We start from the raw sequence: 18,555 nt of genomic DNA on the forward strand, positions 1-18,555 counted from the left end.
GCCCAATAGACGTTTATTAGGAGGCAATAGACTATCGGGGCAATAGATGTCTATTAGAGACAAAAAAAAAAACCTTTCCGATGAAATTTTCAGCAAATTCCGGTGGGCGGCGACCGATGACCGGAATCCGGCGGCCGGTGACGGTGCTCCGGCGAAGTCTCCTATGGTTTTTCTCTCTCTCTCTAAGTAACAAAGGGGTGAGGGTAAAATAGTATTAAGAAAAAATCTTAATGGGGTATTAGGGAAGACATTCTTAGAGTATTTTGGGTAAGAGGGAATTAAAAAGTTTAGGGTAAGAGGGAAAAAATCTCTAAAAATGGGGTAAATTGACAAAAATCCTTTATTTTAAGACCATCTCCAATGGATTGGTCATTTGCCACCTGGAAGCCCAACAACTATAAATGACACATGAGAGTGCCCTCCAATCCATATGTCATTGCCACCGTGGATGACAATTTGATTTCAAACTATCAAATTTGACAGACCCAAATGAAACTGTCTTTTTATTATTATTATTGTTTCTCTCTCGTTCTCCCACTTTCCTCCGCCTCTCTCTCTTCTTCCTACCCAGACCAAAAGCAAAAACTCAGTAGATCTGCAATTTTGGCTTCACCACCATTCTTCAATGGGTCTTCGCTGAGCTGGGCATCAAAACCCGTCATCCAAGACGAGCAGTTTGGGAGCAGCAAAGGTCACCATATTTCGCCGACGGCGGGGCGCAACGAAGGTTGTGTATATATGTGAAACTAAAGGATGATGTATGTATAAATTAAGGTGAGGTGGGAGATCGATTTTGAGGAATAAAGAGGGAAAGAAATAGAGATTGAGTCATTGAGAGTATGTGGCCATCTGACCATCTCTGTTTGGGAGATATGGAGCTTCATGGGACAAGTTTGTAATTATATTTTAGAGGAATTGAGGATTTTACACCTTTGGAAGTTATGGAAATTCAAGTGTTATTGTTTCTTAAAAGAAAAGGAGAGAAAGAAATGGGGAGATTTAAACAGAAGAAAGAAAGCTGTAGAAGAAGAAAAATGAACTGTTCTCAGAAGGAGAAGAATATAGAGAAGAAAGAGAAAACGTTTTTCTCTTTGTTATAAAATATTCTAAAATATATATATATATATATATATATTTAAATTAGACCTATCTGCTAGAGTAGAATTATGTCAAAATTGACATAAGCATCTTGACTCAACCATTGGAGATGCTCTAATATGACAAGTATGGTGTCTTGTCTAGTATTGAGCGTCGGCACAATGAACACAAATGACAGGTTTGTAACTTATGTGATGAAGGTGTGAGCAGGGCAAGTGAGCAATAAAGTGATCAAGGCTCTCCTTACAAACTAGATACAAAGCTGCCTAATAGCAGCTGCGAAACTATCCAACTTCAAAACCAAATTGTTTTATAGGATGGGGTAATTATTTAAATTTATACAAACCAAACACAATTAGAAGCTAAACTAGCATGAGAATCCGCGCGATGCGACGGGGCGTATTTTCTACTATAATTTTTTTATGTTCGGTTTTAAGTTTTTAGTTGATAAAAATAATTAAGATGTGTCTAGATGAAACGAAAAACATGTTATTACTTGGTATTTTCCCAGCGCTATTCTGCGGGTTTGCTTTTTTCTCTCTCTCTCTCTAAATTGTACGTAATAGTTTCACTATTATAAGCTAAGAAATGTTAATTAAAAATGTAATCCCTTTCATATTACAAAAGCTGGTGGCTTAACCAGACTTGCATATTTGCATATTTCAAAAGAAAATTTTTTAGCAGCTGCTGGTATTACTATATATAAGTTCTTCAGATGAATCATCCTCGTCTGCTATTGATCTGGGGGCTGGCACTGAAAGATTGGACGGTAAGAGAAGAAAGGAGTGACTGAAGTTGCCGTTGAAATGTAATCTTGAATATGATCAAACATTAACATATAAGAAGCACTTTCCTTCCAACTCTATTTAATATCAAACACACACAATAGCAGCAGTAATATTTTGGTCATTTCTCTAATTAGAACTTTAATTTAGGATAAGAGGGGTAATGCTCAAAAGAGTTGAGAAATTTATTTTGATCCATGAGTAACAGGAAAAGAAAATATGTTTTAGACGTTAGAGCATTAATCTCCTTAATCAATGTTATTAGAGAAGGCATTAGAAATTGACCACTGTTTATATATAGTTTGCATCTGATTTATCTGTATCTAAGGTTTTTGTTTTCTTCTTGATATTTTATCTGTATCTGAGGTTTTTGTTTTCTTCTTCTAATATTATTATAAACAGAAAATTTGGACCAAGAAAGTGTTGAAAAAATATAGTGGTATCTAAATTTGAAGATCTAAATAAGAAAAACAGAGATATTGAGTAATTCTAATCAATGGAATACTGATGCAGCCAAAAAGCCAGAAGAGCCATACAACAAAAGTCAATGGTCAGAAATTTCATGTCAGGAAAGATCTGTAATGCATTTCACAGGACATAGAACCTAGCTCCTAAACTGATTTTGCATTCTAGCAATCTTTATAGAACTCTCGATCCCCAAAACACAGCAGCTCAGCAAGAAGATTTAACCTATATTAGCAATATTGTATGTAAGTAGAAGATTTTTCAAAATATGAACCAACATTGGAGAGGGAATGACTACACTGTATACACTCCACAGGTGGAAAAAGCAATAGAACATTTATAGTCACGCAAATAAACACGGAAGATTCAAAACTCAAAACCCTCTCTATTGCATATAGAAGTTCCCCTTCAAACGGTGTTTTGAATTCTTGATAATAGGATTGACGTACTCCCATAAAAGCAATAGAGGGTTCAAGTAAACATTCTCTGTCACCCCTTGGCTATGCCTAATCTCCATTAACAGTTGTAATCAGCAATGCATGTGATAACTGCATACAGAGCATTGCATCGATCTTAGGGTGATGCAAGGACCCATTGCCATTGGTTATTTTTATGTCTGTACGTACACATATGCACTTGCCTGTACTCTAAGATTGCTGCTTGGACAATCTTCCGAAAAGAAAACCAACAATTTTCATTATTTCAGGAGGTTCTTTTAATGCTTATTGTAATCTGGGGTTTAGGCTCTACGTCCCCTCCCCCTTCCCAATGTATTCTGCAATTTCATTAATCAAGCTTAGGCAGCCGCACTAAAATAAAAAACCAACCGTTTTCATGTTCTGATTTTGCGCTGATTGATCTTAGTCCTAACTAGAAGTTGACCTTTTTGTTGGTTTGCAGAGACAAAACCACATTGTTGTTCTAGCCACTTCATGTTTTAGGCGCTAAATGTTGCTTTGCTCAAAGGAAACTTAGGCATCAATGGAGGGTGACAGTGGACAAAGCACTACCAGTTTGTTAAAGCTAACGACAGCCCATAGATTGTACTTGTATGTATTTGTAATTATAAGCTAGTTATTTTTGGTTTTGGTAACGGATTAGTTAGCTCTTTTAACTGCTCCAACCTTTACCGAATCCAATACGTAAGGAGATGCCTTTCCTAATCACTAATCACGTTAATGGTGCCACTGTGAATCACCACACAGTCCACACTTTCTCTTTGTACCACTTCATGCGCACCAATATCCAACTTCATAGTTTATAACAGAGAGAGGGTAGCACCAGACGTGCTCATATTTAATCACAGCGTTTTTTTGCCACAAAATCCTTTTATTTAATCCTCGACAGATGAAGAGAAACTTATTAGAAGAAAATAGATATAAGTACCAAATATAGCACAATATCATTGTGTATTCTTATGTTATGTAATAAACTTAAAAAATAAAAGAACACAAAAGAGAGAGAACATGAATCAAAACTCCTCAAACAAAAATGTAAGAAATTAAGCCATACCACAAGCATTTGAAGAATCTGTAAAATATATATATTTGAGCACATAAATGAGAAATTCAACTTCAGTACTTGCGTCATTACTAAAGGTTACCACTTCACTTGTAAATGGGGCTGTGCTTACACCTTTCGTCCTGGCTGAGACAATGGTCTGCTTGGAAGATGAGTAGTAGCCTAAAGTTTGCTCTACTTCTACCACAGCACGACAAACCCGTCAAACAAAAACAAACCGTCATAAAGGCAAACGAGAAAAGAAAAAAGGAATTCAAATAAAATGTCCGTGAAACGTAAAAAATCTAATTACACACAAATGAAACATTTAACATTATGACAGTTTGCATCCCATATTCCCATAGACTAACAACTTTGCAAGCTTATAAACGTGGGCTTCGTTTTTGTTTATCATTTTTTGCTTAAATCATTCTAATGGTGCATGTTATGACAATTATGTAATGGAACTGGATCTTTTAAAGCTTTATGCGTAATCACTTTCTAGATAAGCACAAACAATTAAACTCATCGTTATACTTCTTCACAACTCGCAATACATACTACTTCAACTATAACATGCCAAGACATTCTACCGGTAGCATTGCCGTGTCAGGAACCACAAAACCTAATTAACTTGCCCTAATTCTGTCTTGTCATGGTGTGCTTAATGCCGTAGCACAAGAAATGAAGATGATTCGAGCATCGATCAGGACGTCACAGATGCTGTTCATGGAAATGGCATGGCATTATTTTACATAATCTTGGTTGTGGTTGGCATGTGATTATTGTTTAGACGGTGGAAATGGAGCATCATCCTCCTCGTATGTGAGATCGGATGCACATCTATCTGCTTTTTTTTTGGCGCTTTATGTTTAACCATGTGTGTTCTATGTAGGGAATTTGGGAATATTCGAACGTGTCTTTCTTTCTTTTATCTCCTTCCTAACCATCCTCAGCACTCGGCACAAAAGAACCACCACCAGTGGAAAAGACCCTAGCCTTGTAGCCATGGGAAAAAGGAACCCAATATGAATTCATAGATAATGGTGGACAATGCAAGCTACCTCTTTAGTTGGGGCAGTAGATTCCCAATACCAACTGCCGCAATTGCTCCAGTAGTTCAACTATTGCAGTGGACATGACAATATTGCTCATAATTTTTCATACACTTTTTGTTTGTTGAGAAATAACTCATTCATCTTTCAATTTATTTTGTTAACACACTTGTGAAATTTAAAAAATGGGAACCTTCTTGTGAAATTTGGCTTCATTCGTAGTAGAATCGCACATTGCTTAGTTAGGCACACGCTAATGTGCAAGTAAATTCTTTTTAGTTGAATTCGTCCCTCAACTCCTAAAGGAAACTTTATCTCATGATTGTGATCTTCATTGATTAATACAAGCTTCTTTTACTAAAAATAAATATAAAAATTACAAATGAAATGAATTTGTGATCAAAACCAAATCTCTATAATAATTTTCATCAGTATCTACTAAATGAACAACTATGACAGTTTTTTTTTTTTTAATTAAAAGCGATCATGAAATGATTATAAACAAAAACAAAAAAAAAACAATCTCAATTAAATATCACTCTATATAATCTTTGATAGAAAGAATAAAGAGAAAATTATTAACATTTTTTCGTGCCCTGAAATCACAAATCTTAAATCGAGATTCATACAAAACAAACAAACAAATCTCTATTACTATAAAATGAAGTCAAAGTTTCATGTCATAAACTTCACTAACTTTTGAAATGCCTACAATACCTTTTAGAATAAAAATAAAGGGTTTTTGTCTATTTACCCCAATTCTAGGAATTTTTTCCCCTTACCCCATCAAGTTTTTTTAAGGGAAAATGCTCATTTACCCAATTTTAGCTTAAAATTTGCCCACTTGCTCCACTAACTGTTTTTTAACCCCGTTTACTCAAAACACTCGAAGGGATTATTTCCCCTTTACCCAATTAATTCTTTTTTTCTTCTTTTTATTTATTTTTGGGATTTTTTTGCCCTCTCCCCCTCACTGATTTCTCCCTCCTCCCCCTCACCGATCTCTCTCTCTCTCTCTCTCTCTCTCTCTCTCTCTCTCTCTAGACGACGTCGGATTTCTCTCTCCCTCCCTCCATCCCTCCAGCAGGTCGCCCACGACGCCTGCTCTCGCCATCGCGGCGCCGAAACTAGTCATCGTGCTCTCCGCGGCCAAGCTCGACATCAAGCCAACGGTCCTCGTCGCTTAGAAACTCGGCGAGGCCGGGGTTGACCTTCTGAAGGAATCGACGACGGACTGAAAACTGCTATCTGGGACTGAAAACTGCTATCTGCTATTGTGCAGTCATAACCATAAAAGTTGTTACATTAGTGCCCTCCAGTAGACTTTGTATTGGGGGCCAATGATGACTGCTTTATTTATTGACGGACTGAAAACTTCTATTCCAAAGTAAATGTAGTGTTAAATTGCAGTAGTCGATAAATGAAAAAAATTGTGTGGTTTGTGTCAGTCTAGTGGGGGGCAGTAGACAAAATATTGACCCTCAAAATGTAGGTTTTTAGACATTATCTGTTGTTTTGAGTGTGAATAACTTCTATAATCTGTGAAACATAGGAAGCGGTGTAATGTTTGATGGTCTATTGGGGGCAGTAGACACATTAGTGCTACCCAATAATGTCTTTCTTAGGAGACAGTAATCATCTCTTGTTGATTTGTTTGTGATAAAGTGCAATACACTGTGAATCCTTGAAACTGGTGCAAGTTTTAATGGTTTAGTGGGGGGCAGTAGACACATTACTGCCCCCAAATAATGTCTTCATACAAAGTCAGAACCCTTCACTTAACTGGTGCAAGTTTTAATGGTTTAGTGGGGGGGGGGGCAGTAGACACATTACTGCCCCCAAATAATGTCTGCATTTTAAGTCAGAACCCTTCACTTAACTATCATTGACAGATTATTGTACTTTAATAAACTCAAAACAACATAAGACTTATCAAAACTCTAATTTCAGTGATTAATTAACCACAGTTAAGAAATTAGTGGGGGGCAATAATCTGTCTATTACCCCCCAATAGACTACAGTTTTGACGTCGTCCGAGACCTGCAAGGGAAGCCCAGACCCGATTCCGGCGTGGAGCTTCGAAGCTTCCCGGACATCTGACGAACAAAACCGGCGAAGCCCAGAGGGGTTGGGATCGTGGAGTTAGATGGCATCATCCTCTGGTGGTCCGACGGTGGGACAGAGCGACGGCGGTGGAGGCCGACATCAACGGTGGAGTGGTGGGCGTGGTGGCTCAGAGAGAGAGGGAGAAAGAGAGCCTGAGACGAGGTTAGAGAGAGAGAGGGAGAAAGAGAGAGAGAGAGAGAGAGAGAGAGAGAGAGAGAGAGAGAGAGAGAGAGAGAGAGAGAGATGAGGGGAGGAGAGAGAGATATGAGTTTAATTTGTTAATTAAAATGAGGGCAATACTGTCAAACACTGTTAGATTGGGTAAATGGGATTAAAAAACTCTTGGTGGAGTAAGTGGGCAATTTTTGGCCAAAAATTGGGTAAGTGGTCACAGCCCCTTTTATTAATTCTCCCTTATCAAAAACACTCTAAGGAGGTCTTCCCCAATACCTCATTAAGTTTTTTTTTTTTTGAAACTATTTTACCCTCACCCCTTTGTTACACACACACATCCTATCCAGAGCGAGGCCTCGCTCTGAAATTAAAATGCGAGGTTAGAGTTTAGGGTCACTTTTCAGTCTCATATCCACATCTCGACCGTTCAGTTTTTGGGTACTAATGTATAGATCATCTCTGTAAAATTTCAGCCAAATTGATGATCTTTAAGGTATCTAACTCGCTTAAACCAATGGACGAACTGAATCTGAATTTGTCCAACCTGAACCGTACTAGTTTTAAGGCAATAATTAATACCTTAACGACCATCAATTTATCTGAAATTTTGCAGAGATGATCTATACATTAGTACCTAAAAACTGAACGGTCGAGATGTGGATATGCGACCGAAAAGTGATCATAAACTCCAACCTCGCACTTTAATTTCAGAGCGAGGATAGGATATATGTGTGTGTGTGTGTCTATGTACACACACACACACACACACATACACATGGCCCTTCTAATGAGGGATCATTTTTTTGGGTCTTTTCTAGGGATAGGGCATTAGACCAACTTTTCGATCATATTTTCACATCTCAACCGTTTAGTTTTTAGGTCCTAATGTATAGATCACTTATGCAAATTTTCAGCCAATTTGATAATCGTTACAGCATCCAAAACTACAATTCACCATTATAAACACGAACGGTTCCGGTTCGACATATTCAGTCCGTTCGTGTAAATTGCAGTTTTGGATGCCTTAACGATCACCGATTTGGCTGAAAATTTGCAGAAGTGATCTACACATTAGGACAAAAAAAAATGAACAGTTGAGATGCCGAAATATAATCGAAAAGTTTGTCTAATGTCTATCCCTATAAAAGACCAAAAAATCCCTTAGTGGAAGGGCCCTGTATATATATATATATATATATATATATATATATATATATAAATGGATTAAATACTTGTTACTCCTCAAACTTTTCCCTGAAAAATAGTTTAGTCTCTCGTCTTTCAAATTAAACTGGATAGTCTTTATTCTTTTTAATTCTCACACAAAATGTCCAAAACAGATCTAAAATGACTATTCTACCCCCAAGATCCTTTTTTTATTTTTTTTTCTCTCTTTTTCTAATTTCTCTCTCTCTCTTTTTTCTCTTTTTATTTATTTTTTTTTCTCTTTTTTATTTTTTATTTTTTTTCTGGCTCTCTCTCTCTCTCTCTCTCAAATGCTCCGGTGACTCTTGTAGCTCCCTGCTCTAGTTCCCCAACCCCAATTCCAGCTCCAACCCAGCTTCGATCCCATTTCTAACCAGCCCGCCTCCACCGAGCTCCAGTCCCAGCCGGCCACTCAAACCCTCAATCTCTCACCCATCTCTACCTCTTGGATCTGCTCCAACGAATTCCAACCCCAAATGCCAAGATCCAGGAAACTACATCGGCTTTAGACTAACCCAACGACGACTACGTGCCAACTCACCACCACAAATCCATTGTTTTCCTCTCGATCCAAACGTCGAGAACGCATCTTCATTTCCGCAGTCGCATTCTTCTCGCCTCCCCCATACTCTGAACGTTCTTGACAATCATCATGCCGAAATCGCTGCCGTTCTCCTCCTCGTTGTCGAACTAATTGAGTGAGGCTCGAGGCTGCCGAAGTCCTTGGGGAGGAGTTTAAGGACCAGGGGGAGGAACATGGCATATGGATCGGGTCCTTGGTTCGCCCAGCTCTTGGGATTGCAGCGTCGCTATTATTTCTGGTCTCGATCAGTTGAATTCGAAATTGGATTTGTCATCGCCGTTGACAACTACAGTGGAGTAGAGGTCAAATTTCGGCGGGATTTTTCAGTGGATGGTGTCGATCGAATCCTTTTCAGTACATGCAGAGCCGCCGAACACCAAGCTCTGGATCCGATGGCAGTCCACGGCTTCAAAGAGTTCTCAGATCGGTCCGAGGAGGCGTTCGGCCAGGTGAGGTGGGTTCAGACGGAGAGGTCCTGCGACGGGATCATGACCGTCCATTTTGACGATCTCAGGCATGCAGAGAAGGTTTGAGTGGCCGGCTGGGACTGGAGCTCAGTGGGTGGTGGTAGAATAGTCTTGGAGAGAGAGAGAGAGAGCCAGAAAAAAAAAAAAAAAAAAAAAAAAAGAGAAATTAGAAAAAGAGAGAGAAAAAAAATAATAAAAGATCTTGGGGGTAGAATAGTCATTTTAGACCTGTTTTGGACCTGTTGTGTGAGAATTAGAAAGAATAAGGACTATCCAGTTTAATTTGAAAGGCGAGGGACTAAACTGTTTTTCAGGGAAAAGTTTGAGGAGTAACAAGTATTTAATCCTATATAAATTAATTTTTCCCTTTGTTTTATTTTTGGTCAAATAATGAGATAGACATGTCAACCAAAAACTAGAAAAAGAATGAGATAACTACAAAGAATTCATTTTCAAGATGATCAACAATTCTATGGTGTGTGTGTGTGTGTGTGTGTGTGTGTGTGTGTGTGTATATATATATATATATATAGAGAGAGAGAGAGAGAGAGAGAGAGAGAGAGAGAGAGAGAGAGAGAGAGAGAGAGAGAGAGAGAGAGAGAGAGAGAGAGAGAGAGAGAGAGAGAAAATGGAAAAGAGAAAAGTCATAGGAGATTTCGCCATAGTTCCGTCCCCGACAGCCGGATTCCGGTCACCTGTCACTTGTCGCCTGATTCCAGTCATCGACCGTCAGATTCCTGCCAACGGTCACCGGTAGCCCGATTCCTGTCACCGGCCGCTACCCACCGGACTTCTCCCTCGCCGGAGGTCTCCAAAGAGATCATCGGAGATCTCATAGGTCGCCAGAAAAGTTTATTACCCCCAAATAGACATATATTGCCCCCCCCCCCCCCAATAAACCTTTATTGCCCTCAAATAGAAGGGCAATAAACCTCTATTGCCCCCTAATAGAACTTACAGTCGTTGGAATGGGAACTAATCTCGCTAAAATTAAACAAATAAAACTTTGATTAAAGAAAAAAACGAGGAGATTACATCAATTTAAAACGTCTATTACCCCCCAATAGACCTTTCAACATACCTCTATTGCCCCCAGTACTAGAACTTTTTTTTTTTTTTTTTTTTCATTTTTCTTTCCTTTAGGGCCTTCTGCCCCATTTTACCCAAAAAAAAGTGATATGGGCACCCAAGCATCCAACTGACCCAGCACACTGCCGGAGATGGTGCCAAACACTTGCTGCTCACATACAGACTGTACAATCCCATATTCACCAATTATCACCCACTCGATTTCTCCTGAAATGTCACAAACACACCACCAAAAAATCACATATCGGGAGGACAAAACCACCAGTGAAGATTTCGTCCTCAAGCGGTTTTACTCGTTCAAATTCGAGCGGAGCTTCGCTTTGGAGCGAATGATGGTGACGGAGCCGACAACGGCGTCGCCGTAGCAGTACCGAAGAGGCGGAAGCTTTTGGAGCAAGAGGTCATCGCCGTTCGGGTCGCTGAAGCCTCGGATCTTCTCGTTTCGATTGCGAATTGGAGTCACCGGGGAAGCATAATGGGAGTATGATTGTGAATCGGAGTCGCCAGTTTCCCATGGATCAATTGCTTCATGGTGTTTGCTCAAAGAGGGAGAGAGAGAGAGAGAGCGAGCGAGTGACCGTGACAGTAGTTGTAGTTATCTAATTAGAGAATGGGCAGAATAGTCATTTTTCTTTAAATTTGGTTAGTATGAATAAAAATTTATTATTGGGTCAAGGACCCAAAAATAAAAGCGCATAATAAAAAGAGTTATTATAATAAAACAAGATAAAAAAATACAAAAAACATAAAATTAAGGAAGTAGATGAGAAAAAAACTCTCATATTGTTATCCATAACAAATAACGCGTATACCGCACTGATATTAGGCTAGTATATATAACATATACTAAATATATAGAAACAAAAATAAGGTATCCTTAAATCCATCTATCTCCTTTGCTAACAAAAGAAAATAAAATTCATATATCCCGAACTGTTCCCTTCCGAATTACCCTTTTCTCCTTTATTCTTCCCTAACAAACAAAAAGCTAAAGTAGTGCGAACCCATGCTAAAAGCGAAATAAATAAATAAATAAATCTAAGGCGGTGGCAAAGCTCAAACCTCTGCCACAGCCCATGCAAATCCATGCTCCTAAAACTTTGCGGCGCACCGCCATGTGACCTCATCATCTAGAGCTGGGCCAAGATATTTTTCCAGATATTCGCGAACACCTTATGGTGTCCGAGGCCCAACTGGAAACCGCCACGTACTCTGTGCGCAAATCAAAAGCAACCATCATTCGGGACTTGGATTTGGATCGGAGACTGGTTTTAGTGGCAGTATTGGACTGGGAAACTGGAGAGGGGTAGAAACGGAAAAATATTTTGTTCCAAAAACAATTTGGTGTTTGTCACGAGGATCAAAAAACAGGAACAAATATCTATAAATAATATAGGTATCCTATTCCATTTGGTCGTTTGCCATATATATAAGCAACGACCCAAGGATATAGATCGAGGAGCAAAGAGAGACCAGAAACTAGAAGTAGATAGATTGAGAGAGAGAGAGAAAAAGAGGGGTTGTGATTGAGCCACTTTAAAGTGAGACGGACACAGCTCCCCCCCTCTTTCCTTTCCATTCATAGCCTCTCAAAATAACAGAAAATACAAACCAAAAAAAGTTGGATACAAATAATCCGGCTTTTTTTCCAGCAGCAATCTAGCGCCGCAGCGAAGGAGAATCGAGGACGCCTTCATCCATCTCTCTCTTCTCCTTCGCTCCTTCTGACCCCCTCCCTAACCAGGTTTTCCATTTTTCCCATACTTTGATTCATTTTTGTTTTGGAACATGCATCACATTACGTTGATTTGTAATCATTACATTGGATTAGGGAGATGGCGCTGTACGAGCCTATCAAAGGTCACGAAGTTGATGAGGAACACAGAATGGCGGATTCCGTGATCCTCAACAACAGTAGCAAGAACGTCGACGATGATGATGATGTTGAGATGGCTATCCGGGTCTCCAAACTGAGATCCGCCGCCCCTCCCAACGACGCCGTTTCCGTCGCCACCGCCTACAGTCACCCCGAGGCAACCTCATTGCCCTGTTCCAAGGTGCGCCACCAACAACACCATCAGCTACGGCTCGTTTCGCTCGACGTCTTTCGCGGACTTACGGTTGTGGTAATGTCTATTTTACCCTTCCTCTCCCTTCCCTTCTGTTTCGTTTCGTACCGTCGTACCCTCTCGCTTCAATTCCATTAACAAAACTATTAGCGGCGAAGATGACGCCGTTTAAACGCTTCAATCTGGTTTTCCTTAACCGACGTCGTTTTTGTTTCCCCCTTTAATTTTCCTTTTGTCCACTTTCTAAGCATCGGTTTAGGTTTGGTAGTGATTGATGACTAATCAACTGTATTAATCTAGTATTAAGTGTTACAATAGCACCTATTAAGATAAAAAAAATTATGTTAGATATAATCACGATTAAAATGAGCGTCATGATAGCTGTAATCAATTGTTTAGAGATAATCATGATATTTGTTCCAGTAGAAGTAACGTTTAGATGGATTCATCTTTGAAAGGAAAAGAAGACCAGACTCTTTAATGTTTATGCTCTTTCCTTTCACGCCAATTTAACGTTTTTAATGACTTTCTGATGATCTTTTCGATTCAGAAATGGGAAAGAGGACCAACGGATTCTAAACAAACCTTATAACGCTCTACGTAAAGAGAAATGAAATAATAGTTATGGTAGTAGTGGCACCAAACACTGCTCTGGTATTATTATGGTTCCATTTTGCGCACATAGCAAGCAATCTGCTTCTGCCTCCTTCTATCTTTAATATGACATGATGGGCCAGATCTGACATGTATTATGGGTCAGTTTCTGGTTATACTTATTATACCTCCTCCTTGAGGAACGTGATGAATGGCATCATAGTGCCCCATTACTTTTACATTACCTATATGGAGGTCACAGATTAGTTCAGAATCAGTGAGTCAGGTTAGTCATTGGCAATTGCAGCCGGGGCTTTGAAATTGCCATAAAGTCTTGTCACTAGCATTTAAGTGATTTAACACCCTTCACTTTGAGACCAGTGCAAACCATAGACTTCTCATTTTATGTGCAGATCTCTTCTATCTATTTTTCTTTAAGTTGAAGGACAATGAAGGGTGATCTCTTCTGATAATAAAAGGGCTTCTGCTGAAAGTACTTTTTAAAGACTTTTTGTGGAGTTTCTCTAGGTAGATTTAAGCCCTTCCAGTAGAAAGGAAATAAGATAACTTGTTTCGAAAGAACTTAAAATTTTCTATTATTAAAAAATGATTTTTTTTAATATCACGTTCACAGATTTGATATTTTGATTGACTAGAAATTCCTTAGAAATAACTAAGAAGTGCTTCTATAATCTAAAAACACCTTTATGTTGTTTTTTCATGCTAATAAAAGACCCTTTTATTGTCTAGAAACACTTTTTATCAACTTCAGAAATATGAACGAGCGTCAGGCTTGCAACAAATTTTTCATGTGTTAGCAAGGTCTGTGCCATAGTGGTTTTTTCGGGATGAGATGTTTGTTTCCATGATTACTTATCCAAGTAATTCTTGATGATTCAGCTGATGATACTGGTGGACGAAGTTGGTGGACTTGTGCCTGCTATCAACCATGCACCCTGGAATGGTTTGACACTTGCAGATTTAGTCATGCCATTCTTCCTCTTTATGGTTGGTGTTTCACTTTCCCTTGTCTACAAGGTACCTATCTATCTCTATCTCCCCACAACTTTTTTTTTTTCCCTTTAATTTGCATCTACCTGCTTGTACAATGTTCAAAATACTAATCTCTATCATTCTTGAAAATATTTCTGTGTACAGAAATTATCATGCAGGGCCATTGCAACTAAAAAAGCATTAATAAGGGGGTTGAAGCTTCTAGCATTAGGCCTGTTTCTTCAAGGTGGATTTTTCCACGGCATCAAGGAACTAACTTTCGGGGTCGATATTGCAAAGATGAGATGGATGGGCATTCTCCAGGTGTGTATGCTGTATTGCTGTATTATTAGTGTTACTTTTCTAAGTTCTTTATATTATGGTCTCCATAGCACCTCTAACATGCTAGCTGTCTCCCACAGAGAATTGCAATAGGATATTTAGTAGCTGCATTGTGCGAGATTTGGCTAAAGGGTGATGGTACTGTTAGTTCAGGATCATCTCTGCTCAAGAAGTATAAACTTCAGTTGTAAGTAGTAATCACCTTTTTGTTCTTTTAGTTTTCTGTTTCATTTCTTATCATATCTATATGCTTAATTTTGAATGTTTGCAACCTCTTTCTCAGGGTTATGGCACTGATGATAACTGTGACATATCTATTATTATTATACGGCTTGCATGTTCCTGATTGGGAGTACCAAATTTCTACTGGACCCTCCTCTGCACCAAAAACATTTTCGGTAAGCTTTGATCATTTCTTTCATAACTTTTGCTACTAATTTTCCAGAAATGTGACTCAAGACTTTTTCTGTCTTATCTTTATCTTGAAGGTGAAATGTGGAGTAAGGGGTGACACAGGACCGGCATGTAATGCTGTTGGGATGATTGATCGCAAGTTATTGGGTCTTAAGCATTTATATAGAAGACCAATCTATTCAAGAACAGTGGTAAATATTACTTTGAAATTCATTTACTTTTGGTGTTCCTCATTTTCTTTACTAACGATTTAAAATATGTTTGTTAACAGCAATGCAGTATTAACTCCCCGGATTATGGGCCATTACCTGCTGATGCTCCTTCTTGGTGCCAAGCCCCTTTTGATCCTGAAGGACTTTTAAGTTCATTGATGGCCATTGTTACCTGCTTAGTTGGTTTGCACTATGGTCACATCATTAACCATTTTAAAGATCACCGGAACAGAGTTCTGCACTGGACTATCTCATCCACGTCTCTCGTAGTCTTAGGCCTTGCCTTGGACTTATTTGGTGAGGGACTTGTTCACAATTTTCTTGTATATAGTAGCAACCGTCGAAATTGCTGTGTTTTGTCTGTCTCTAAACTATCTGCTTCCATCTTTTCAGGTATGCATATAAACAAGGCTCTCTACACATTCAGTTACATGTGTATGACAGCTGGTTCTGCCGGCATTATCTTTGCTGGGATTTACTTAATGGTAGGAATCTCTCTAATCATGTAATATTACTTCACAATTTTTCTTGATTCTCATTTACCTGAGGTTTTGGATGTTACTGCAGGTTGATGTTTGTGGCTACCGGCGTCCAACTATTGTGTTGGAGTGGATGGGGAAGCACGCATTGGCAATTTTTGTTCTTGTAGCTTGCAATCTCTTTCCAGTTATTCTCCATGGATTCTATTGGGGCAAGCCTCAGAATAACATTGTAAGTTCCTTTTTCTACATCTTGTGTGTCAGTTATCTAGTAGTGTATTGCAATCTGATAATCTACATCACCTCTTGCAGCTCACCTTAATTGGAATTGGAAAATGAACTGACGGAGGCTAGTTCCTTGGGTTATACAAGTTTGAGTTCGACTAATTTTGTTGCATTTGGAGACGAAGAGAGATGATTTGGAGTTTGGTCTTTTTGTAGAGGCGGCATCACATTCTCTCTCCCTCTTACTCTCTTCCATGTATTTATTGGAGCTTCTGTACATAAAATGGTGCAGGCCTAACCTTTTACTAATCAGGCTTGCATTAAAAAAAGAAATACATGGAGAGATTTGAAATTGCTTGCGGTATCTGTAAATAGGAAGGATTTCAAGGTATACTTATTATTTGTACGATTATATCAAATATTGCTTTGGTGCCACATGCATTATCCCTCACTGATTAATATGTCTGGATACAGACTGAGCCCCAGATAGCTTGTTTGGTGATGTATGTCATTTTCTTCACATTTTAATACATTTAAAAGTTTAAGCAAGTTTAATATATAGGAATAATTATGGTAAAACAGACTGCATAAATGAACAAGCTCATGTTTCAACATTCAAATGGTAGTATAATCATTGTTGTGGTGAGGAATTTGTTCCAACAGAAGGTGAAGTCTCAAGATTGCAGTGAATCAAGAAACAAAAAAAATCAATCAGGAAAGAAATCACTGAACAACTACGCGAAACCCCACAGACAATCTACTGAATCCATCAATTGGTCAGCATGCATACCATGCTAACGATGAAAGAAATCACAAGTGTCGATGGGGAGGTGGAGTCGGAGGATGAATGTTTTGGAGGAGGAGCCGGAACGAGAATGACAGTGGAAGGAGAAGAATCATTTGGTGGATGGTAATAGGGATATATGGCATATCCAGTCTGAGCTATAGTGAACACAAAGAGGAAGACACCAGCAATGAAAGAGATAATAGCCCATGGATTTCGGAAGTAAGTGTGAATAAGATTGGCGCGCCACTCATTCCACGGCTTTCTGCAGTAGTGATACACCCTCTTATGCACAATTTGAAGGCTGCTATCCGGGTCCTGTATCACATCCTTAGACAGTGAATTGAACAGATTAGCCACTGCTTTGTCACTCCCCAAAGCATTCTGGATGATCCCTTTCGAGTGTAAGAGGGCAACATCCATAGCATTGTCTATGATGTTGTCCATGAAGAGTAAATAAGATGTCACCTCATTTCCTGCTCCTACATGGAATCTTTCAAACGCCATCAGATTCAAGAACATGGACTCGGTGGTGTCATCCACAACAACAACAGGGAGCTTCAACACTCCCCGGGCGAATGTGATGTCTTTGAGGCTTGTAGTTGCACTTTTCTTGAACCTGATTCCTGCTTCATAAAGCGCTGTTGCGGACCAGATGATCTCATCGTCATGCTTACTTGACCTTATTTTGTAGTGATTATATTTGGGATCAGGCTCATGCTGAAGCAGACTCTTCCTGTACACGTCCAACACATGCACACGCTTGCCCATGTTTGGAGAAACGTTACTGGAGCAGAGGAACTTGACTATTAGCTTGGTCACAAACCCTTCATCCTGTCCAAAACAATGTAGTCATTGCTGCTAAAATAAAACTTTCGACAGACTAACTAATCAATTACTCAAAACTGATGATTGACATACTTTACCTTAGCTTTATCATGTTCAACTGCCACCAGCTTTTCAAGAACAAGCATTGGCAACTGATTCTCAAGCATTAACATGTCACGCTTGATGTATGGCACGACATGGAGCCTACCATGTTCTCCGAAGATGGGATCATTAGGAGCATAATCACCCAGTACACGAGCAGCATTCATGATTTCCAGCATGAAACAGCCATCTAAAATCATCAGTTGCAGGAATATGTCCGTAATTTCTTTCGGCACAGAACGAAGCAGAGTATATGAATCCTTCAATTCATTCTCTACTTCAGCCAATGCATCTACAAACAACTCAACAGGCTTTCCACATCTTTTGAGGAAATGAAGCAGCGCGCGGTGCTTGTGCTCCTCCATTGGATTTGAAGGATCATAATGGTAAGGCCCGAAGGAGACTGTTTGAGGCTTGTAGGCCTTCTTGTTCATGTCTGTGAGGCTAGCTGGTAGTTTGTAGATTGACCCCTTATTCCAGTGATCCTGTTCTGTTGAAAGACCTTCCATGTTCTTGAGATCTTCATTAATTTGAATAATCCATCCGGTGCCAGCCATTATGATCTTCTGGTTTCTCAACAATTCTACTGGCTTGAGATAACTAGATCTGTTCTTTTTATACTTCCCTGAAAATCAGAATCAAATTCAGAAGTTTCACTGTTTCAGTGTGTACAATTTTTTATTCTTGCTTCAGAAATAAAACCAAGCACACATGCTGCTGCCACCAAAGAAGCGTACAAACTATGTTATTACTAGCATTCTTAAAGCTAAAGTGGTCAGGGAGTTCAATAAACTAGGGGCAAACTATGAGTCTGAAAATTCCTTTCTTCATGCAAGGAAAGCTTCATTACTAAGTCATCAAGGTACGTAGCTTATTCCTTCTTGAAAACAAAGTTTCTATCCAATTGAATTACAAATTCAGAACATTCTTCATTTTGGTTTGAAGCTCAATCTTTACTGATCCCTAAGACAATACTATTTAAAGC

General features: G+C 39.1%; 2 protein-coding genes across 2 annotated transcripts; one reads left to right on the plus strand and one right to left on the minus strand.

Moving 5' to 3' along the window:
* The first annotated feature begins 11,965 nt into the window (after positions 1-11,965).
* LOC112201172 (heparan-alpha-glucosaminide N-acetyltransferase) lies at positions 11,966-16,307 on the plus strand. Its single transcript, XM_024342204.2, has 11 exons — positions 11,966-12,272; positions 12,360-12,654; positions 14,092-14,229; positions 14,350-14,508; positions 14,607-14,713; positions 14,810-14,924; positions 15,015-15,131; positions 15,212-15,449; positions 15,546-15,637; positions 15,720-15,863; positions 15,944-16,307. The coding sequence occupies exons 2-11, from the start codon at positions 12,364-12,366 to the stop codon at positions 15,968-15,970; spliced, it is 1,428 nt and encodes a 475-aa protein (XP_024197972.1). The 5' UTR covers positions 11,966-12,272; positions 12,360-12,363; the 3' UTR covers positions 15,971-16,307.
* A 178-nt stretch (positions 16,308-16,485) lies between these two features.
* Positions 16,486-18,281, minus strand: LOC112199547 (UPF0481 protein At3g47200). Its single transcript, XM_040518415.1, has 2 exons — positions 17,567-18,281; positions 16,486-17,474 (listed from the first exon to the last, which is right to left on the minus strand). The coding sequence occupies exons 1-2, from the start codon at positions 18,125-18,127 to the stop codon at positions 16,626-16,628; spliced, it is 1,410 nt and encodes a 469-aa protein (XP_040374349.1). The 5' UTR covers positions 18,128-18,281; the 3' UTR covers positions 16,486-16,625.
* Between the last annotated feature and the right edge of the window lie 274 nt (positions 18,282-18,555).

This window comes from Rosa chinensis, chromosome 4, assembly GCF_002994745.2.
Source record: "Rosa chinensis cultivar Old Blush chromosome 4, RchiOBHm-V2, whole genome shotgun sequence".
NCBI lineage: Eukaryota > Viridiplantae > Streptophyta > Magnoliopsida > Rosales > Rosaceae > Rosa > Rosa chinensis.